Consider the following 23,980-nt stretch of genomic DNA (forward strand, 5'->3'; position numbering starts at 1 on the left):
GCGACTAGCTACTGTATAATTATTGCCTCTAGCTCGTGTCACTTTGTGTTAACTTGTGCGCCGTTTGGCATTATGTTTTTTTATCACGTTCATTACGTTGCGACCACATCCTTAGCACACAATAGACTTGAGGCGTGTCACCTCCCGTCTAATCCAGTCACCTCAAGATGTGTGAAAACGTAGAGAGTTTCCACTCTCTACAAGGGAAAGAACAGCTTTCATGGCATGAAAAGCACCTTGTATGTACAGTATGTATGTATGTATTTGTGTGTGTGTGTGCGTGTATGTGTGCAAGTACGTGTGCAATCCACACGCCAATGCCTGTGTGCTTGCGTACTTTCACACACACGAGCGAGCGCACACACACGCACGCGCGCACACTATTCAAACACATACACACACACACACTCGGAACAGACGGGTGTGTGTGTGCGTGCGTGTGTGTGTGTACCGTATGTGTTTTACGTTCTCTACATTGGGTTTGTTGTTTTGTGGCAGTGTTGGGTGCTGCTGCGCAGAGAGTGGAGTCTGAGGAGGTGGAGGAGGAGGAGGAGGAGGAGGAGGGGGAGGTGCTGGACAGACACAGATGTCTGTTGGCCCTGGCAGCGCTGCGACACGCCAAGTGGTTCCAGGTCGGCGCTCACGCACACACTTCCTGTCTCTTCCCCGCCCGCCGCCTTATGCTCGTTGTAGCCTGACGACATGCATGAACCAACCAACGAACGCACTCACTCGTTTATACAGCTCATGTCGTGTTTGTGGCGTGTGATTTAAAAAAAAAAAAAGCCACCCCCAATTTCTGTGCTATAGTCGCTTTTAATAGTCCAGTGGCTATTAAATCATGTGAAGGGGGATGTTCCACTTTTTATTTCATGCAAAGGTTTTAATTTAGCCACATTAAAACCTTGCGTCCCTATTCTGTCACGAGGGCGGAACATTCTGCAAAAATAGGCAAGCATTTGGCAGGAAAATATTCGACCTATAAAAACTTGCGATGCATTGAGTTTGCATCACGTTTTGAGCTTGTAGCGTGGCTATTTTTGCGTTTTAATGTACAGTATATAACACATTTGAGTGGTTAATTACGCAGGGCCTGTGGACATTATTGACATGTGCTAGTGTATATTTGGGCTGAATCGAGTCCATTTGAAGGATGTTTTGCATTAGAATGCACTAGAATGAAACAACTTTATATTTCATACATTTAACTTGCATAGATTTAACCTGCTAAAATGTAGGCTATTGTATAGAACATTATATTAGCCTGCAGCTCACATACGTTGAAAAGTACCGAACGCATCGAAAGGCTACAAGAGCAATGGTGACACTTTCTCTTAATATATATTTTTTTGGCTAATATGAGAACCTGCCTGCTATGTATGTCAACCCCCCCCCCCCCCCCCCCCCCGCCCCATCCCACCCCACCCTATCCCCCTCCCCTCCCCCCACACCTTCCTTTCATCGTTTACTGAGAGCAATGCATTTATCTACAATGGACAGTATAGTATAGTGGGCATTTTGACAGAAAGCTACATAGAGACTCGCAATGCTTTAACAACGAAAACGAGAGACAAACGTGGTTATAAAGAGACAAAGGAAAGGTCGTAAATCATCACTTAATTATGACCGTGGACGGATAAAATATCCAATTCTCCGGGGCTGATTTGCTTCTACCCTCCCCCTCTCTCTCCAACCATGCTCATCCTATTTTCTCTCCATCTCTGTTTTCTCCCCTTTCGATATCAATCCCTCCCTCCCTCTCTCTCTCTCTCTCTATGTCTCTCTCTCTCTCTCTCTCTCTATGTCTCTCTCTCTCTCTATCTCTCTCTCTTTCTCTGTCTCTGTCTCTATGTCTCTCTCTCAGGCCAGAGTGAATGGGCTCAAGTCGTGTGTCATAGTTCTCAGGATTCTCAGAGACATGTGCAATAGACACCCGGTCTGGGAGCCTCTCAAGGGATGGGTGAGTCTGTCAGTCTGTCAGCCATGTGCCTTCCTACTGCTTTTGTTTTATTGGTTCGCTGGCCCCCCCAGCCCCCCCAGACCCCCCCTCCTCTTCCATGTCTCTCTGGTCCTGGTTGTCAATCACACTATAGCAGTGGGTTTTCAACCCTTTTCATATCAAGGCCCATTATGTATTGGGCATTTGAGCTCATCAGACCCAAAACTAAAGAATATTTTGTTGTTGTTGTCCACAATTCCATGCTGTATTGTATTGATGTCGGTAAGATAGGAGAGAGAGAAGGCAAAATAACAATTATACTACATTCTGTAATTGTGTAGACTTCTTGTAAATTAAGTAATGCAGATGTTGAACAATAATCTATACTCTTGAGAATGTAAAATGAAAACAAATGGACCCGTACAGGTCCATTTGGTTTCATTTTACGCTCTCAAGAGTTAAAGATCTATAAGGGTCCATTTGGTTACTATATTACTATACCAACTCTCCATCATTTAGCTGCAGGGGACCACCTGGATCCTCCTCAAGGACCGGTCCCCGGACCACTGGTTGAAAACCACTGCACTATAGCACTGTTTCTCAATGTGTGGCCTGGGGACCACCCGAGGGGTCTAAATGCACGCCCACAGATCTGTAAATGTGAGATGTGCAAAATAAAATAAATATGTTGTACACAATAATTCAACACGGTGTTAATTTAACACATAATGTACAAATGGAACCAAAGGGACCAATATATATTTATATTACTGATATTAACTGTGAATTGAGAGCTTGTAGATCAGCTATTATCGGGGCGCAACCCAGCACTCTTTACTGGATCTACTGGAGATGCGGTGTAACGACATGGATTTCTAAACACATTTGTACAACGCAAAATACTGTGTTCAAGTTCAGGAGACTTTGGAAGAAAAAAAAAAACATTCTCCTGAATGCTGCCTTCCTTCCGGCATGGCATGGAAAGGAGAGGAGGGCATTTGCATTTCTTTCACCGTGCAGTAAATGCTGCATTCGTGGTCTGGAAAGTGCAGTTGTTTTACAGACGGGGTAAAAGGGCACTGGGCTGAAGCCCCCATTTGATGTCTTATGTGTGCACGTCCCTGTCTTCTGTGTCATTTCAGCCCCTGGAGTTGATCTGTGAGAAAGCCATCGCCACCTGCAACAGACCGCTGGGTGCCGGAGAGGCCCTGCGCAGAGTCATGGAGTGTCTGGCCTCGGGCATCGTACTACCAGGTATGAACTAATCATCATCATCATTTTTCGACTGCGTAGGCCGAGATCATGGATTTCACAATGCCACGCCAGACTTACCGGTTCTTCATTGCCATCCCCAGTTCCTGCTTACTGATGCATGTGTCCCTATAGAGCGTCGCAGTCCCGCCCCCTACCAGGGCCCAGGAAATTATTCTCCGTTCATTTTCCTCATAGACATTTCAAAAAGTACTTATTTAAAGACGTTTACGCCGCGGACAAAGCCAACTCGAGTAGTGACAACTCATGACAACAAACACCATTTTTTGGGCCGAACAAATAATTCGAAAGAAGAAAAAAACGGCAGGTTACAACACTTTTTTTGTTGTTTTTCTTCTTTGCAAGTATTTGTTTGGTCCAAAATATTGTGTTTGTTGTCATGAGTTGTCACGACTCGAGTTGGCTTTGTCCGCGGCGTAACCGTCTTTAAATAAATACTAATAGAAATGTCTATGGGGAAAAATGCATTGGGAATCATTTCCTGGGCCTGGCGTCGTCATGAAAGGGGCGGGACTGCGACGCTCTATAGCGATGACATCGGGGAACGACAGTTTTCTACCTCTGGTCTGCTTTGAGGCAGGACTCCAGAGAAGAAGGGAAGATATAACTCATTGTCAGCTCTGTAGCAGTGGCCGGCAAACTGTGTTCTTCTGGATCGGACTAGTGAAGAAACACGGGGAAGGTTGCAACTAGTCGACTAGTAAATCCACTAGTCGACTTTGTTGGTACTAGTTGACTAGTTGATAAACGGGGGTCCCGTTTTTGTACGCCTCAAGATCAGCTATAGTCACCAATGTACACACAGTTTTTAAATGTACTAAAAATTAATAATATTATTATTATTATTTTTACATAATAGGTAGGCCTAATTAGACGAGTAAACTAGTCGATTAGTAAAAATGATACTACCCGGTATGAGCTAATAGTTTACGTGTCACGCCCCCCGTCGGAAAACACCCATTGTCAAGTTGTCTTCTCATGTGCGTGTGTGTGTGTTTGTGCGTGCGTGTGTGTGTGTGTGTGTGTGTGTGTGTGCGTGTGTGTCCAGGCGGTCCAGGGCTGCATGACCCCTGTGAGAAGGAGCCAACAGACACGTTAGCCAGCATGACTGACCAACAGGCTGAGGCCATTACCTTCAGAGCACAGGTACTGTAGGTGCACACACACACACACACACACACACACACACACACACACACACACACACACACACACACACACACACACACATTTAAATTTAAATATAATACAAATATATTTTTGGCATCTGCCACTTATGAATTAAGGTGACTTGATTGATTGACATCAAAAAGGTCCTGTCAGCTCAAACACCACAAAGCAATACTTAATTGTTTTCAATAGTGTTGCACACAAACGGCAGTTTGTTTACAAAGTTATATGCAAAAAACTACTACCAATTCCCCCCCCCCCCCCCCCCCCCCCTATTTCCCGTTCCAAGTGCGTTTGTCTTTTCAGCAATTCTTTTTTTTTTTGGGTAGATCTTGTTGAGCTGGTTATTTTGAAAGTAGCTCTCAAGTCCAAAAAGTGCGTTCTAAAACGGTCAGTCCCAATACTTGATTCTGATTGGCTGGTTACCGTCACGTGACCATTGTAAATCTCACCGATAATCCCCACCTTCATATCATTCCCAGCTGATCCCGCAGCTCTGTAGCTGTACTGGGGAAGGGGAGCACTTGATTGCCTTACAAGCCCATGCTGTGCGGTGCCGTCTAAGCACCGCCCGCGCTCATAATATGAGCGCGGGCATATTCATATTATGACTGTGAATGTGTAGCTCCGGGCGGCCTCGTAAAGACATCAAGCGCCTCCTATTCCCACGTCACACTGGCTGACTAAGAACAAGGAAGTGTGGCTCGCTCTGGTGGGCGCAAAGTGTAGCTACTTTTGTGAATGTAATAGTTTTGAGGTTAATATTCATTGCTACAGTCCCGCCCCCTTTCATGACGACGCCAGGCCCAGGAAATGATTCCCAATGCATTTTTCCCATAGACATTTCAAAAAGTATTTATTTGAAGACGGTTACGCCGCGCACAAAGCCAACTCGAGTTGTGAAAAATCATGACAATAAACACAATATTTTGGACCAAACAAATAATTACAAAGAAGAAAAACAAGAAAAAAACTGACGTTTTTTTTCTTCTTTCTAATTATTTCTCAAAAAATTGTGTTTGTTGTCATGATTTGTCACAACTCGAGTTGGCTTTGTACGAGGCTTAAAAGGTCTTTAAATAAATACTTTTTGAAAAGTCTGAGGAAAATGAACAGGGAATCATTTCCTGGGCCCTGGTAGGGGGCGGGACTGCGACACTCTATATGTTTGTAACCGTTTTAGAAAAGCAATAAGCCACCCGAGGCCCCAGCTTACCGTGGATTTTATAATGGGTGAGAGGGTTGGAGACACTTGCTCGCTGCGCTCGTGTCTCACCACACCTCTCACCCATTATAAAATCCACCGTAACCTGAGACCTCTTGTGGCTTATTGCTTTAGTCACCTCCTGGCATAGAGGATCCTGCTGTCATCCTGGCATCCTGCTGTCATGGTTCCTTTGAAGGCAGGCAGAACGAGGGTGGAATGTCAATAGGGCTTATTGGGTTGGGTCAGATACAACGGGCTGCGCAAAAAAGCATGGAATACGGATGCGTATATTACAGGGAACTCCCGTTAAACTTTCCAACAAACTCCGGTAAACTCCCGAATTGTGCCATCACACCTGTATATTACCGTATATTAACCCATTTTGGGCGGGAACCCCTTTTGGTGTTGGCATCATGTCATGCTTTAGCTATTGAAAAATAGCAGATCTACAAGCTCATAGCGCGCCACCGAGTGGCGCGCTATGAGCTTGTAGGTCTGCTATTTTTGAAAAATCGAAGAACGACTGACATAGAAACATAGCTTTTTCAGAAAACTGTCAGGATGTAGAAGACATTTTTAGAATCTGATCTTAGAAACTTGAGGTTTACGGGCAAATCTAGTGCCCATAATTGCCCATTAACTCTTTTCACGCAGTCTAGGGGATAGGGCACGCACGCACGCACGCACGCACGCACGCACGCACGCACGCACGCACGCACGCACACACGCACGCACACACGCACGCACGCGTGGAGAGAGAGAGAGAGAGCTTATGAATATCTGGGATACTTCTCCCTAATGTGCAGTGCTGGAGGAAGTGCTCACATTATTATTTTTTACTTAAAAGTAGCAATAATACCACAACGTAGAGATATATACTCTGAAAGTAAAAGTCCTGTATTCAACATTTTACTCGAGTAAAAGTACAAAAGTATAATAATGGCATGAAAATACGCTATAAACCCAAGTACTATATTGTTCAGAGTTTAAAAAAAAATATTCACAGGAGAGCATGTCCTACTAGTGGTTGACTTGCTCTGTATGCGAGCGCTCGTCTCTGTGTCTCTGTGGCAACAAACATCATTTCTGCAATGCAAAGTTAGTGAGCAACAACAGCAAATGTGTCACTGTTTACTGTACATACTGTATATATAGGCCTACGCATTGTTGTGCTTGATGTCGTTTTCATACCATCGATTTGTGTGTGTGCGTGTCTGCGTGCGTGCGTGCGTGCGTGCGTGCGTGCGTGTGTGCGTGTGCGTGTGCGTGTGCGTGTGTGCGTGCATTCAACAGCATGCTCTGAGACTCATGGCATTCGGACAGATCTACAAGGTGTTGGAGATGGAGCCTCTTCCCTCAAGTAAACCCTCACAGAAATACCCTTGGTCCGACAAAGAAGGTCTGTCTGTCTGTCTGTCTGTCTGTCTGTCTGTCTGTCTGTCTGTCTGTCTGTCTGTCTGTCTGTCTGTCTGTATTGTATGAAGGAAGCCAATGTGTGTGACTGTACACAAGATGTACTTCGGGACTAATCAAAACATTAAAGCACAAACTAACAATCATTCATTCAATATATCCTGTCTTGATGGTACACAACTGGACAGAGTTGAACAATGCAAATATCTTGGTCTCTGGCTCGATTCAAATCTATCATTTAAATGTCATATAGATAACATAAAATCAACTTTAGTACTGGTGTTCTATATCGTAATAGAAACTGTTTTTCTTTTACAGTAAGAAAAAAACTAGTTCAACAACTCATACTACCAATTCTTGACTATGCAGATGTAGTTTATCAGACTGCCACTAAAACAAACCTTCTTCCCCTGAACTCAGTATATAACCGTTTATGCAGATTTGTCCTTGACTGCCCATATTTGACCCACCACTGTACCTTGTACGAAAACCTCAACTTACCATCTCCCACCTCAAGAAGACACCAGCACTGGCTGCAGTTCATCTTTAAATGCATTAATTTCAATTATCCACAGTATTTAAAACAGCTTATGATACCATACACTTCTACATATCAACTTAGACATTGCTCACAGATTTACTTTAACATACCCACATCAGTTGGCAAAAAATCATTCATGTTCAAAGCTCCTTGTGACTGGAACAATCTACCTGTCCATATACGTTCAATAACATGGAGCTCTGGAGCTTGTTCAGATGCTGCGGCTCGTCTGGTGTTCAACCGCCCCAAGTTCTCCCACACAACCATCCTTCTCCGTTCTCTACACTGGCTCCCCGTAGCGGCTCGCATCCAGTTCAAAACCCTGGTGTTAGCCTATAGGGCAGTGAAAGGAACAGCTCCTTCCTACCTCCGGGCTATGGTCGATGCCTACACCCCTGCCCGACCACTTCGGTCTGCCACCTCGGGGCGACTGATTGCCTCGTCACTCAAGGGTCCTTCTGGCCGATCCACACGGTCACGACTCTTTTCTGTTCTGGCCCCACAGTGGTGGAATGAACTTCCCACTGATGTTAGGACAGCAGAGTCACTGCCCATATTTCGCCGCAGGTTGAAAACCCACCTCTTCAGGAAACACTACCCTTCCTCTCTGCCTGACCTACTTGTTGTTAACTAGTTGTACGAACGCTTGTTTTCTATTGTTGTATTGTTTATTGGATCTTGTTTAGTCGATACACTTAATTGTTTTAGCTCATGCTCATTTGATTTAGCTATTTTGTCTCATCTGTTTAAGGAAATAGGTAGCTGATATATTGCACTTTTACCTTAGCGCTAGGTATACTCTTGGTTGCTTGTTTTTGAAAATGCACTAAAGACTTCTGGTGATTAGTAGTTTTTGTTCCCTACCTATGTTGAATACACTTATTGTAAGTCGCTTTGGATAAAAGCGTCTGCTAAATGACTGTAATGTAATGTAATGTAACATCTTTTCATTTGTTTAAAACTATGCTGTCCTCTCATCTTGAGACTACCTGTTCATGTTTTCACTAATCATCACTGTAATAGATCCATGATGCAATGATCCATGTGTTATGTCTACGTTATGTCCATGTTATGTGAAATGTTGTTTTGTTTTTGTTTTTTTGTTTTTCCTGTTTGTTTATTTATGAATTGTATTGTTTTGTCTTGTTTTTGTCTGGTTGAATTGTCTGTAAAAGGTGTCTTTATATAAAGTGTACTTTGTGAATCGCGGACCCCCTTGAAAACGAGATGGTTCATCTCAAGGGATTGTTCCTAATAAAGAAATTTCAGACATGTAACGATATAAAACACACCATGTAATCTCTCCCTCTCTCTCTCTTCCCCCCCCCCCCCCCCAGGTTCAGGTCTGAAGAGACCGTACGAGGACGGAGCGATGGACGACAAAGATCTCATTAAGAAGATGAAGCGGAACCTGAGGAAAGGTATGTCAGTGCTCGTCAGTCGTATGTGTACAATGGGAGGGTGTGCTGCGCTGCGCTGTGTTGTCAGCCCGATGAGGCCTGCTTATCGGCACTATTCTGCTATTTATTCCACTGGTTCTCAACCTTTTTCATATCAAGGCCCATTATCGTTTCAGCATTTGAGCCACGGAGCACTTTTTTTTTTTCATTTAACATTTTTATCCCACGATTTGTAACCCATTTTTCACCCCCTGTGTCTATTATCTGATTTGATCCTGGGCTCTACACAGTACACACTCCTCCGCCAACCTGGGGAGAGCAATGGACTTGAACTCATGCTTCCTTCATGCATGAGGAGTCCAAGTTGCTCCTTTACAGCTGACAGGAGGGGAGTTTCCCTGGTTGGCCGTAGCGCGTGGAAGGAACACGTTATTCCGACCAGTTCCTTTCCCCTCCATCAGGCGCCCCGGCTGGCCAGGGGGAGGCAGTTTAGAGACCAGGATTACTGCATGTTTTTGTGAGGGTACCTACCCTAGGGGACATGGGGAGAACATGCAAACTCCACACAGAAGAACCATTTTGATGAGATTTAGACTTGCTGACCCAAAACTAAGGAATTTTGTTATCGTTGGATAGGATTATGTCCACAGTTCCATTCTATGTATTCTATGCAGACTCAAATTAAGTAATGCAGATGTTTAACAATACGTTTAACTCCTGAGAGCGTAAAATGACATATTTTACACTCTCAAAAGTGAAAGAACTAATTATATAATTAAATAAATATATATAATTATATTAGGGTCCATTTGGTTAGCAACTCTCCATCATTTAGCTGGGGGACCACCTGGAACCCCCTCAAGGACCACTGGTTGAGAACCACTGTGCTATTCTATTCTGAGCTGCACGTCCACTTGAAAGTATATTACATGGCTTGGTTGAATGCTTGATTCTGATTGGTCAATCGCTGAATACAGCGGTCTGTTATTTCCGGATAATGACCACTCCGCTCTATAACAGACCGCCTAATCAGACCCTCGGAGCACCTGCTGCGCCCGGCTGAGTTACTGCCATCTCGGTGGTTAACCCTTTTTCACCTGAGATCAGATTCTAAAAATGTCTTCTACATCCTGACAGTTTTCTGAAAAAGCTATGTTTCTATGTCAGTTGTTCTTTGATTTTTCAAAAATAGCAGACCTACAAGTTCATAGCGCGCCACTCGGTGGCGCGCTATGAGCTTGTAGATCTGCTATTTTTCAATAGCTAAAGCATATCATAATGCTAACACCAAAAGGGGTTCCCGCCCAAAATGGATTAAACTCCCTGTCGGTGAATTATCTCCCAACAATGACCACCTAGCCAGATATTATCCCTTACATTTCCAATTTCCAATACTTGTACCTCTACTCCACGTACACATCTTGGATCAAAACTGTGTACTTTAACTCCACTACATTTATTTGAAAACTTTAGTTAAACTTACTTTATAGATTTTGATTATTACAAAACATACATTAACCACTTACATTACACACTTCATGTGTACATTTCGACCATTTCTCTCTCTCTCTCTCTCTCTCTCTCTCTCTCTCTCTCTCTCTCTCTCTCTCTCTCTCTCTCTCTCTCTCTCTCTCTCTCTCTCTCTCTCGGCTCAGAGGCAGATCAATAGTATCAAAAGCCACCAGAGCGTCTCCAGGCTTTGTGTCCCTGCTGGGACGGTGTTGCAGAGAGACACGTTTAATCCATTAAAGGCAGAAACCCCTTTTGGTGTTTTAAAGCATTGTTATACTTTAGCTATTGAGATCTACAAGCTCGTAGCACGGCACTCAGTGCCGCACTACGAGCTTGTAAGTCTGCTATTTTTGAAAAATCGTGAAAATGTGCCTCAAATATATATTCTTTCAGAGTTTCAGTTTTTAACTCAAATCTTTGCTTCTGGGAATCTGGGGGTTCCCTGGAACAAGATATTTTCAGATGGGGGTCGGCCAATTACATATCATTTTTGGGGTCCTTGACATTTAATTTCGACCTAAATGGGTTAAGCTATTGGAAAAACACACGCAGAGCCATGGAAAGACAGCTTTAGGGAATCACACGCCTGCACTAATGAGTAAACAGCCACAACACGGACTTAAACCACTTAAGCCCTGTGCAGTTGTTGTACGACAAATGGCGGAAAGACCGATCTACAAGCTCACAACTAGTCTCAGAACTACATACTCTCATTCTGAGGCCAAAAGTATTGGCATCCAATATATCAAATCAAATCAAAGCCTTTATTTATATAGCACATTATAACACAACCAAGGTTGACCAAAGTGCTTCACAACACAGAAATTAAAGCAGAATACAAATACATCAAGCAGAGCATAGAAAAAACATATAGCATATAAATTCAAATAACATTGAAAGCCAAGGAAAAAAGGTGCGTTTTGAGTAGGGACTTAAAATGGTTTGAGCAGCTCTAATATGGGGGGAGGTTGTTCCACAGCTCAGGGGCTGCCACCGCAAAGGCACGGTCACCTTTTGTTCTGAGGGTTGGGGTTGTTGGCACAGTCAGCAGTGACTGGTCAGCCGACCTCAGAGCTCTGGAGGGGTTGTGACGCTGTATGAGTTCTTCCATATATAATAATAATAATGAATTGCATTTTTATGGCGCTTTTCTATGCACTACGTGCCTACTCAAAGCGCTTACAATGGTTCATTCATTCATACATTGGGAGGTGAAGAGGCGAACAGCGAGCTCACACCGACCGACTCATTGGAGGCAATGTAGGGTTCAGTGTCTTGCCCAAGGACACTTCGACATGTGGACAGGAGGAGCCGGGATTCGAACCGCCGACCCATGGATCATTGGACGACCTGCTCTACCTCCTGAGCCACAGCCGCCCACGATATATGGGGGGGCCAGGCCGTTGAGAGATTTTAAAATCAATTCTCTGTTTGATGGGGAGCCAGTGGGGTGAGGTTAAAACAGGTGTGATGTGGTCAAATCTTTTGGTACCAGTGAGGAGGCGGGCAGCAGCATTTTGGACTAGTTGAAGTCGTCTGAGGGAGGATTGGGGGATACCATATGTAAGAGCCATTATGACCTAATGTTTTGCTGATTGACACTAGGTGCGGTTCCATTAAGCCTTTGCGAAAAAAGGAAGCGTATGTTCATTAAGTCGAAAAAAGAAAAGCGAATTGTCGGTGTTTCCATTAAACTGATAAAATGCGCATATGCAATAAGTTCATGAAATGTGCAGTAGGTTGCACTGTTTTGCCAGTAAAGTGAGGCTCATGTAAAGTAGTCCTAATCGATGTTCACACCATTGATTTGATGCGCTGTATGTATGCTGTATGCTGTATGTATCTCAGTTTAACGGACGGGACCCCATATACTGCGCTGTAATCTGATCCCTGGTCAGCGGCTGACCGACCGTCTGCTGCTTTCACAGTATTGACGACACCTACAGTCAAAGAACGTACAAAGAACGATTTGTTGTGTAATGCTTGTCTTAATATATTCGGGGCACATGTAGCCTATGTCACGGGACTCGATTGGAGCATACTGGTCGTTTATACTGTAAATTGATTGACAGCTGCAAACAGTTGTGAATAACTTGTTTCATCGGCTATATAGCCTATAGCCTACACGTTTAGGTTCACTCCACTGCACCGTTCACTCCACTGCCTCCCCATCGTTGTTTTATTTTATTTCCCAACTGTTCAAAAGCGATATAATGCGAGTTCAATGCTTTCTAATTAAAAACCTTTTCCGCAAGTGTTTCCATACACTATTTGCGCATTTCCCTTTTTTCGAAAAAGCCTAAATCCGTAACCTCCAAGCGAAAAAGTGTTTTTGCGAAAAATGGAGACTTATTCGCATGTTGATGTGTTTCCATCCAGGAGATTTTGCGCAAGAGCCTTAATGCGCAAAGAAACGGCTTTATGGAAACGCACCTACAGTCACTGCAGCTTGGTCAATGTCAAGGCCAGCCCAGGTATTTAACCAGGCTGCTAATCAGGCACAGGTGTTGCCAGTGGCAGACGGCAGAGGCTAACAGTTTTGTTCAGGAGGTCTGGTCGCCTGTGTTTGTTACTGTTTCTTTCTTATTATTGTATCTGTATGTTGTATAGGAAAATGACTGCAGAGAATAAAGCAAAGTTAAATTCAACAGACATGTTTTGGAGATCAGTTTGTACTGGCACACGTAAGAACTTCCACCTGGCCGTCGGCAACCAGTAGTGCCATTAAGTATAGGACTTTAGGCATTACACCATAGTATAGTGCATTACAATAATCTAGCCTTGAGGTGATGAATGAATGGATAGTCCACTTGCCAGAATGTGAACCCATGCAGACATGTTGAGTACACCAAGGTTTTATGTTAGAAATGTTGAGTATGGGTCCCCAGCATGTAGAAACTGCCGGATGCTAACTTGCATATGTTGAGCAATTTTCATAATTGGCATAATATGTGACCATATGCATACCAGTCCATTAACAACCTATAGAAGGCAAAATATTAAAAATGTCATCATGCTTTATGTAGCATGTGACTTAGGGGGTTTTCATGATGAATCCATTCCAAGCATTAGTTGGTCTAAAAAATGCCATAGCCACTTGCCCAAATGTGCTGACATCACATTTGTGATGATGGGAAAAAAAACTTTTTTGCTAAACTAATGCTTGGAATGGATTCAGCATCATGAAAACCCCCTAGTTTGACACGTCACATGCTACATAAAGCTTAAGTGGTTTAAGCCCGTGTTGTGGCTGTTTACTCATTAGAGCAGGCCTGTGTTTCTCTCACGCTGTGCCTCGATGGCTTCGCCTGTGTTTCTCTCACGCTGTGCCTCGATGGCATCGCCTGTGTTTCTCTCACGCTGTGCCTCGATGGCTTCGCCTGTGTTTCTCTCACGCTGTGCCTCGATGGCTTCGCCTGTGTTTCTCTCACGCTGTGCCTCGATGGCTTCGCCTGTGTTTCTCTCACTCTGTGCCTCGATGGCTTCGCCTGTGTTTCTCTCACTCTGTGCCTCGATGGCTTCGCCTGTGTTTCTCTCACTCTGTGCCTCGATGGCTTCGCCTGTGTTTCTCTCACTCTGTGCCTCGATGGCTTCGCCTGTGTTTCTCTCACTCTGTGCCTCGATGGCTTCGTCTGTGTTTCTCTCACGCTGTGCCTCGATGGCTTCGCCTGTGTTTCTCTCATGCTGTGCCTCGATGGCTTCGCCTGTGTTTCTCTCACGCTGTGCCTCGATGGCTTCGCCTGTGTTTCTCTCACGCTGTGCCTCGATGGCTTCGCCTGTGTTTCTCTCACGCTGTGCCTCGATGGCTTCGCCTGTGTTTCTCTCACACTGTGCCTCCATAGCTTCGCCTGTGTTTCTCTCACGCTGTGCCTCGATGGCTTCGCCTGTGTTTCTCTCACGCTGTGCCTCGATGGCTTCGCCGGTGTTTCTCCAATATCTTAAAGATGTGTCCCTGTGCCTGCAGCGCCACGCTGCTGTGTGACACCGCCCATGCAGCCCAGCAGGCGATACAAAGCCTGCTTGTAGATCTGCTATTTTAGCCAACTTTTAAGTACAGTGACTTGAGTCAATGTGCTTGGTTCTGTCCACCACTGCTCCTTAAACCACTTGAACCCTAGCATATCTATACAGCAGATCTACAAGCTCACAACCCATGCATTTTGAACTTGTAGAATCTGCTATTTTTGGCAACGAGATTTTGGTGTATAGTCAGAAAAGAAAGGAAAGAAAGCCATCCAAGTAGTATAAAACAGAGGCTAAGTGGTATAAACCGGTGGTTCCCAAAGTGGTGTCCGGGGACCCCCAGGGGTCCTTGAGGGAGTTCCAGGGCGTCCCCAGCTAAATGATAGTTTGTAACCAAATGGACCCTTGTGGGTCTGTAACTCTGAGAGTGTACAAATAGGGTCCATTTGGTTCCATTTTGTACACTCTCAGAGTTAAATTAACATTGATTTAACAATAAAAATTGGGGGTCCCAGAGATAGAAATGCAATTAAATGGGGGTCCGTAGACTAATGCACGTCAAACTGGGTTGCTAGAGCCATAAAATTCTTCCCTTATGGGGGTCCGCGGGCAAATAAATGTCAATTTGGGCGTCCATGACATGACAAAGTTTGGTAGTTGATGAGAACAAAAAGGATTTTGACATAATAGGTAGTTAAACAACTAGTCGACCAGTAAACTAGGCAACTAGTCAACTAGTAAAAATGACTAGAAGTGAATGCCCTACTCAGTTCTGTTTTTTCTGACCCCAACAGTCCTGGACAGTAAAGCCGTGGACTCCAACCAGCCCATGAACGCCCTGATGCGTCTGAACCAGATCCGGCCGGGGCTGCAGTACCGCCTGCTGTCCCAGTCGGGCCCGGTTCACGCTCCCGTCTTCACCATGTCGGTGGACCTGGACGGGAGCGTCTACGAGGCCTCCGGCTCCTCCAAGAAGACCGCCAAGCTCCACGTGGCCGTCAAGGTAAAAACCAAGAGAACCCCACTGTATAGAACCCATTCTGGACAGGGAGGAGGGAACCCCTTTTGGTGTTTTTTTAACCCATTTAGGCCTGACGTCGAAATAAAAACAACTTTTGCTCTGAAAGAATATATATTCAAAGATGTGTGCCGCATTTTTACGATTTTTCAAAAATAGCAGACCTACAAGCTCGTAGCGCGCCACTCGGTGCCGCGCTACGAGCTTGTAGGTCTGCTATTTTTGAAAAGTCTTGAACATGTGGTGCAAATCTTTGAATACCGGTATATATGTTCTTTCAGAGCGAACGTTTTAAGTCAAATCTTTGCTTCTGGGGTGGTCCCTGGAACAACATATTTTCAGATGGTGGTCGGAGGCCAAATACATATCATTTTTGGGGGTCCTTGACATGAAAATGACTAACATAGAAACATGGGTTTTTCGAGAAAACTGTTAGGCCTCACTCAGACCTTTACTGCATTGCTGTATGCTTGTTGGATGAATGTTGTGTAGTCATGGCCGCCCCAATGCATTTCCAATGGGAGTCACATGGTTTGACACAACATTTGTGTTGTATGAGGGGGAGGGGCGCAGTCGAAACACAGCCGAAAGCCATACAACAGCTTGTAGTCCAAAATGTGGACTACAAACCATGTGACTTCCATTGGAAGTGCCATGACACTACGCAACATTCATCCAACAAGCATACAGCAATGCAGTAAAGGTCTGAGTGAGGCCTAAGGATTTAGAAGACATTTAGTAGAATCGTCCTCAGGTCTAAATGGGATAAAGAAAGCATGCAGGGTCGGTCTCTCTCGTCGACTGAACGTTAGCATTAGCATTAGCATTAGCATTAGCACGTTGAAGCATGCAGGGTCGATCTCTCTCGTCGACTGAACGTTAGACGAAAAGTGTTCGTCGACTATACCCTTTTTTTTCATGGGCGAAAACGAAATGAAATCAAAACCAGTGGTGGAAAAAGTACTCAATTGTTTTACTTAAGTAAAAGTACCATTACTGCAATTTAGAAGTACCTACTTTGTTACAAGTAAAAGTACGGAATTGAAAATGTACTTTTCAAAAGTATCGGCATCAACATGTACTTAAAGTACTAAAAGTAAAAGTACTCGTATTGCAGAATTTCCCATTTCACAAGTTCAAAATGTGTACAAAATCTATTGAAAATAGCCGATCTACACAATGCGTTGCGACGCATTGTGAGCTTGTAGATCGGCTATTTTCAAATTGCCAAAATGTATAGCGTTGAAGTGGTTAATGTATTGTTTTCTAATCAAAATTAAAATCTCCAAAGTAACTAGTAACTAAAGTTTTCAAATAATTGTAGTGAAGTAAAAGTACAAATTTTAGCTCTGAGATGTAGTGGAGTGGAAATTGGAAATACTCAAGTAAAGTACAAATACCTCAAAATTGTACTTAAGTAAAAGTTACTTTCCACCACTGATAAAAACTAAGCTAAAACTATGACTAAATATATTGACAGTTTCGTCAACCTCGATGAGCCATGCGTGTGTCTGTGAACGTCGCCTTGGCTAAAAACAAAGTGAAGCCTGACTTATGCTTCGCCGTTGCATGCTAAAAATAGCTGATCTGCAAGCTCACAACGTGGCGCCTCCGCAACACGTTGTGAGCTTGTAGACCGGCTATTTTCAGCACGCGGAAATAAGGAGGATGAGAGGGGTGCATACTTAGTTTAGACTAGTCATTGGTTAGACATGGGTTAAGGTTAGGTTTAGGTGTGCTGCCCCGTGGGAGGTTAGGTTTAGGGTGAGGGTTTGAGATAGGTTGTAGTTGTAGCACTAATGACTGGTCTAACCAATGGCTAGTCTAAACCAAAAACTGTCTAAACTAAGTACTGCACCCGGATGAGACGTTCAGAAACGTTTTGCCCTCACAATAAAAGCATCACCTGTCACAAGTTGAAAAAAAAGATCTACCTCCCCCTGGCCAGCCTGATGGAGGGGAAAGGAACTGGTCGGAATAACGTGTTCCTTCCACGCGCTACGGAAATTCCCCCCTGTCAGGTGAAAAGAAGCAGCTTGGACTCCTCATGCATAGAAGGAGGCATGAGGTCAGTCCGCTGCCCCCCCAGGTTGGCAGAGGAAGTGTAGCGCCCAGGATTACATTAGATAATTGGCACTGGGTGAAAAAGAACTGGGTTGCAAAATCGTGGGATAAAAATTATATAAAAAAAAAAAAGAAAAGAAAGATGGGACATACTTATTTTTCACATGGCTCATAATTATGACGAGACAGAAGCAAAATGGAAAAGGATTACAGATACGGTGGCATTTCACATTGCAAAAGGGTGCAGGAAGTGTGGGCACCAGCACCTAAACATTGTGGGCACCTCAGTGTTAAATTGGCTATTTTTTCCAAAATGTAAAAAAACATTAATTTAAAAAGGAATTAATTTGGATAATGTTAATGGTTCGATGTTGTAAACGTTTTCACTTGTTTAATCCCAAAGGGGATTTATCTTTCTTTGTTTAAGGTTTGGACTTTATTCCAATAGGAAAATTCACATTTGTTTGCATTTAAAAAATAAATAAAAACCTATTTGAGACAATGTTTTTTCTTTTACTAAAAATAAATTGCAATCGAAAATGGTGTTTTGTAGGCAAAATCGCGCAGCCCTAGTATGTGTGCGTGTGTGTGCATGTGTGTGCGTGAATGCGTGGGCATTCGTGTGTGCGTGCACGTGAAGGTGGGAAAAACCTTGTAATCCCAAAGTGGTCTTGAACAAAGATGTTCTTCAGAGCACGGATAATCCGCTATCCTCTCCAACACCATAAAAGGCTCTCCCTGTGTTTCCTCTCTCTCTCGCACGCACGCACGCACGCACGCACGCACGCACGCACACACACAAAGAGACACAGAGCCACACTTTAACATGAGAGAGAGATTTGCAGCATTTTAATGACAGCCTAGTACAAACACGGAACGCTTTGGCACATATTGAAACGGTTCCATGGCGATCTATCACAAAAGAAAATCTATGCAAGGGAGATCAGATGCAAGCTGTGCAAAGTCAAGTCAAGGGTCTGGCACAGCAACACACACCGACACCTCTAGGACATTCTCCTCAGAGCAGAGAACTGGAGCATCATCAGAGAGATGCTACTGGTGGTGTGCCCGCTGAGATGGGCAGCCACCGCTCTGGGAAGACAATTTGGTGTTTTAATTTTTACCCAGATTAAAAACAAACGTTTAACCCATTTAGACCTGAGGATGATTCTACAAAATGTCTTCTAAATCCTGAAAGTTTTCTAAAAAAAAAACCCTCTGTTTCTATGTCAGTGGTGCTCAACAATTTCATGTCAACGAACCCCAGAATTATCTGTATTTGGCTGCGGACCCCCATCTGAAAATATGTTGTTCCAGGGACCCCCCCAGCAGAAGCAAAGATTTAAGTTAAAAACGTTCTCTCTGAAAGAATATATATTCAAAGACTTGCACCACATTTTCAAGACTTTTCAAAAATAGCAGACCTACAAGCTCGTAGCGCGGCACTCGGTGCCGCGCTATGAGCTTGTAGATCTGCTATTTTTCAATAGCTAAAGTATAACAGGCAGCGGTATAATTGGCAGCGGTGGCCGAGCGGTGGCCGAACGGATAGCGGAGCGGTCTTGATACCGGAAGGTCGCCAGTTCGAATCAGCTGTCCGACACGTTAAAATTACCACCGCTGAAGTGCCCTTGAACAAGGCATTGAACCACTACGATGAAATGTGTTCTATGAGCAGGGCCTGGCTGGAAACAAGTTCTTGAGCTTAGCCCAGATACCCTGGGTAAATATAGTAATCATTTCATTTCATTTCATTTCAACAAAAACCAAAAGGGGTTCCCGCCCAAAATGGGTTAATGATGCTCATCCCTATTTACAGTCTAATGTTTGACAAAATAAATACTATTATAGGGAGTTTATCTGTAGAATGGTAGCGTGTTTGTACATTGGGTACTGTACAGTATATGTATATCGTCACTAATAAGTGGAAACCTTGTATATCCACATATCCATTATCTATACTTTTCATCTTTCATCTCATCTGGATTTTTACAAATATTTAACAAAACAGCGAGAATAGTCCCAGCAGCACAAGCACACACAATCTAGTTTTGAACATTAATTAAAGTGGGAAACATAGGTTTTTCTGAACACTTTTAGGATTTGGAAGACATTGTTTTAACCCATTTTGACCAGAGATCAGATTCTAAAAATGTCTTCTACATCCTGACAGTTTTCTGAAAAAGCTATGTTTCTATGTCAGTGGTTCTTCGATTTTTCAAAAATAGCAGACCTACAAGCTTGTAGCGCGCCACTCGGTGGCGCGCTATGAGCTTGTAGATCTGCTATTTTTCAATAGCTAAAGCATAACATAATGCTAACACCAAAAGGGGTTCCCGCCCACAATGGGTTAATCTCTAAATGGGTTAAACTCCTCCTCCTCCTCCAGGTGCTCCAGGCCATGGGCTACCCTACGGGTTTCGACTCGGACCTGGACCCCATGAGTTCAGACGAGAAGTCCGACGGCGAGGGAAAGAGTGAAACCTCCACACCTTCCAAACCTTCCAATAACACCACACACTCCACAGACGGCTCCAACACACTGGAGGTGGGTATTCTCCATATGCATCTTACCATCTTACCATATAAGTTAATGGCAAGGTGCTACTGTACCTAGGTGCAACTTCCATAGACGGCCCATTCATCCAAACAGAAAAGTCCTATCTAATTGTATTAAACTGATTGTGTCAAACTCACCAACATTGCGGCTGTATGGAAAGCTTGAATTATTGTCTTTCTATCCTCAAAGTGTTTGTTTCATAAAAATCCACTGTAGACATGTTATGAGCTACTTTGTGTCCTTGCATGTGATTCTTTTTCTAAGTGCTGGAGTTTGGAAGTGCTCGTTAGATATCACTCAACTGCCCTGCGTACCACCTGTTTTGAATTAGCACATAATGCAAGAGGCAGCAGGAGGTTGCTTTACTGAGAACTCTGATGGAAACATGGAAACGCGGTCTGCAAATGGGCAATAGAGCATGGGTGGGCAACTTTGAGGATGTAGAGGAGGGCCACTTATGTCTCCAGAGGGCCCACGTTGCATATTTTTCATCCTACTGTGTGTGTGTGTGTGTGTGTGTGTGTGTGTGTGTGTGTGTGTGTGTGTGTGTGTGTGTGTGTGTGTGTGTGTGTGTGTGTGTGTGCGTGTGCGTGTGCGTGCGTGCGTGCGTCAGGTGAGAACTCAGGGTCCCATACTGACCGCCAGCGGAAAGAATCCCGTCATGGAGCTGAACGAGAAGAGACGAGGCCTCAAGTATGAGCTCATCTCTGAGAGCGGAGGCAGCCACGACAAGCGCTTTGTCATGGAAGTAAGGACACACACACACCAAATAGCTGATCAGTGGTAAAGGTAAATCAGTCAGCTTGGCTCCCCCAGCAGGCCTGTTCTCTGCAGGGTGTGTTCTGTTCCGTGGCTCCGCCTGGCCGCTCCGTTGCTCCGCTGACTGATTAGCAGGCCTGCCTGACAGCAGGACGGAGCTAAACAAGCTGTCTTGTTCTCCTAGAGACGGATTGACTAGAAGAGTGACTGGCTGGCTGACTCATTGACTGATATAGGCTACACCCCACTGGCTGGCTGACTGACTGACTGACTGATATAGGCTACACCCCACTGGCTGACTGGCTGACTGACTGACTGATATAGGCTACACCCCACTGGCTGGCTGACTGACTGACTGACTGATATAGGCTACACCCCACTGGCTGGCTGACTGACTGACTGACTGATATAGGCTACACCCCACTGGCTGACTGGCTGACTGACTGACTGATATAGGCTACACCCCACTGGCTGGCTGACTGACTGACTGACTGATATAGGCTACACCCCACTGGCTGGCTAACTGACTGACTGACTGATATAGGCTACACCCCACTGGCTGACTGGCTGACTGACTGATATAGGCTACACCCCACTGACTGACTGACTGACTGACTGACTGACTGATATAGGCTACACCCCACTGACTGACTGACTGACTGACTGACTGACTGACTGATATAGGCTACACCCCACTGGCTGGCTGACTGACTGACTGATATAGGCTACACCCCACTGGCTGACTGACTGATATAGGCTATACCACTGGCTGACTGACTGACTGATATAGGCTACACCCCACTGGCTGGCTGACTGACTGACTGATATAGGCTACACCCCACTGGCTGACTGACTGATATAGGCTATACCACTGACTGACTGACTGACTGACTGACTGATATGGGCTACACCCCACTGGCTGACTGACTGACTGACTGATATAGGCTACACCCCACTGGCTGGCTGACTGACTGACTGATATAGGCTACACCCCACTGGCTGGCTGACTGACTGACTGATATAGGCTACACCCCACTGGCTGACTGACTGACTGATATAGGCTACACCCCACTGGCTGACTGACTGACTGACTGATATAGGCTACACCCCACTGGCTGGCTGACTGACTGACTGATATAGGCTACACCCCACTGGCTGACTGACTGACTGATATAGGCTACACCCCACTGGCTGGCTGACTGACTGACTGATATAGGCTACACCCCACTGGCTGGCTGACTGACTGACTGATATAGACTATACCACTGACTGACTGACTGACTGATATAGGCTACACCACTGACTGACTGACTGATATAGACTATACCACTGACTGACTGACTGATATAGGCTATACCACTGGCTGGCTGGCTGGCTGACTGACTGACTGATATAGGCTACCCCATGCTGGCTGGCTGACTGACTGACTGATATAGGCTACACCCCACTGGCTGACTGACTCACTGACTCGACCGGGAAGTCTGGCGTGGCATCGTGAAATCCATGATCTCAACCGTGGTCGAAAAATTATGATGGTGTGTGTGTGTGTGTGTGCGCGCGTCTCAGGTGGAGGTAGATGGACAGAAGTTCCGCGGGGCAGGCCCCAATAAGAAGGTAGCGAAGGCCAGCGCGGCGCTGGCTGCCCTGGAGAAGCTGTTCTCTGGACCCAACGCAGCGGCCAACAAGAAGAAGAAGATACTCCCGAGTCAGGTACCGTTTCCCTGCACGTTCCCCGTGTGTGGGTGCATGGCGGACAAAAAAAGAAAATACATGAATTGAAAACAAAATTCAATGATTTTTTTTCCAGCAAATTCATGAAGAAACCAAAGAAAAACCTATACTAAGAAAATCCATTAATTAGAAGTGGTGGTATAGTAGTAAAACGCTTCGCACCTCGTTGTGAACTTGTAGATCGCCTTTTTTCACTAGTTTGGGCCCCGGGAGGGAAAACGTCTAATAGTTTTTTTGGGTCTTGAGCTAAAACGTTTGGGAACCACCGAGTGAAATAAACAAATAATTAGAAAGAAGAAAAAAAGGGCAGGGTACAACACCTTTTGTGTTGTTTTTCTTCTTTCTAATTATTTAATTATAAATTAAAACAGTATATGAACAAACACGGCCCCCTCACGTAGCCTATTAGAAGGACAACATCAGTCACCAGAAAAACGTTTGGGTGTTTTCAATGATGCTATCATGGTTAAAATGGAGTTTGAAGTTATAATGGGTTTGTAATAGGAAGGGGGCGGGGCAGCAAAAATGAATATCAAATATCTAAATACTGAATCAAGTAACTTAACCCATTTTGACCTGAGATCAGATTCTAAAAATGTCTTCTACATCCTGACAGTTTTCTGAAAAAGCTATGTTTCTATGTCAGTCGTTCTCGATTTTTCAAAAATAGCAGACCCTACAAGCTCGTAGCGCGCCACTCGGTGGCGCGCTATGAGCTTGTAGGTCTGCTATTTTTCAATAACACCAAAAGGGGTTCCCGCCCCAAAATGGGTTAAAAGCTGTCCGGGGTTTTCACATAAGACTGAGTAGACGATGAAATGACCAAAAGCTTTTTTTGAAAGTGAAATATCCCTTTAACTATAATAGCCCTGGGTCAATGTCAAGCCTTTCACCATCCTAGACAAGTGATTGAGTTGTTCCCTCATCACGTTTCTTATCAATACTGTCCCTCCACATGTTGGCAGATCACCTTTGTCAATATCGTGTCCAATTGGCAATCAATAAAACTCTGTGTTCAGCAACACAGTAATCCGTGGTGGCCTCGACAGTTATCAGATTACCTTTTAGCCTTGTCGATAAAGCTGTGTACTTTGCGATCGGATTAGATCAATATTAAGGGGCGACTGTGGCTCAGGAGGTAGAGCAGGTCGTCCAATGATCCATGGGTCGGCGGTTCGAATCCCGGCTCCTCCTGTCTACATGTCGAAGTGTCCTTGGGCAAGACACTGAACCCCAAATTGCTCCTGATGTGCTGGTTGGTACCTTGCATGGCTTCCGCTGCAATCGGTGTATGAATGTGTGTGTGAATGGGTGAATGCAATGCACAATCTATGTAAAGCGCCTTGGATAAAGGCGCTATATAAATGCACCATTTACCATTATTATTTACCATTTAAGTGATTTATTATTCAAGACATTTGGGTTAATTTG

The 23,980-nt window shown here is 44.5% G+C and overlaps 1 protein-coding gene across 1 annotated transcript in view; it reads left to right on the forward strand.

The window, feature by feature from the left end:
- Positions 1–23,980, forward strand: part of strbp (spermatid perinuclear RNA binding protein) — a 68,513-nt gene that overhangs the window by 39,454 nt on the left and 5,079 nt on the right. The window contains exons 5-14 of the mRNA XM_079523706.1: positions 499–632; positions 1,865–1,960; positions 3,082–3,193; positions 4,260–4,357; positions 6,882–6,987; positions 8,880–8,963; positions 15,212–15,420; positions 19,889–20,047; positions 20,673–20,807; positions 22,385–22,528. Coding sequence (XP_079379832.1) covers positions 499–632; positions 1,865–1,960; positions 3,082–3,193; positions 4,260–4,357; positions 6,882–6,987; positions 8,880–8,963; positions 15,212–15,420; positions 19,889–20,047; positions 20,673–20,807; positions 22,385–22,528 — 1,277 coding nt within the window. The remainder of the gene's footprint in view (positions 1–498; positions 633–1,864; positions 1,961–3,081; positions 3,194–4,259; positions 4,358–6,881; positions 6,988–8,879; positions 8,964–15,211; positions 15,421–19,888; positions 20,048–20,672; positions 20,808–22,384; positions 22,529–23,980) is intronic.

Source organism: Electrona antarctica (assembly GCF_951216825.1).
Source record: "Electrona antarctica genome assembly, chromosome: 16".
Classification (NCBI taxonomy): domain Eukaryota; kingdom Metazoa; phylum Chordata; class Actinopteri; order Myctophiformes; family Myctophidae; genus Electrona; species Electrona antarctica.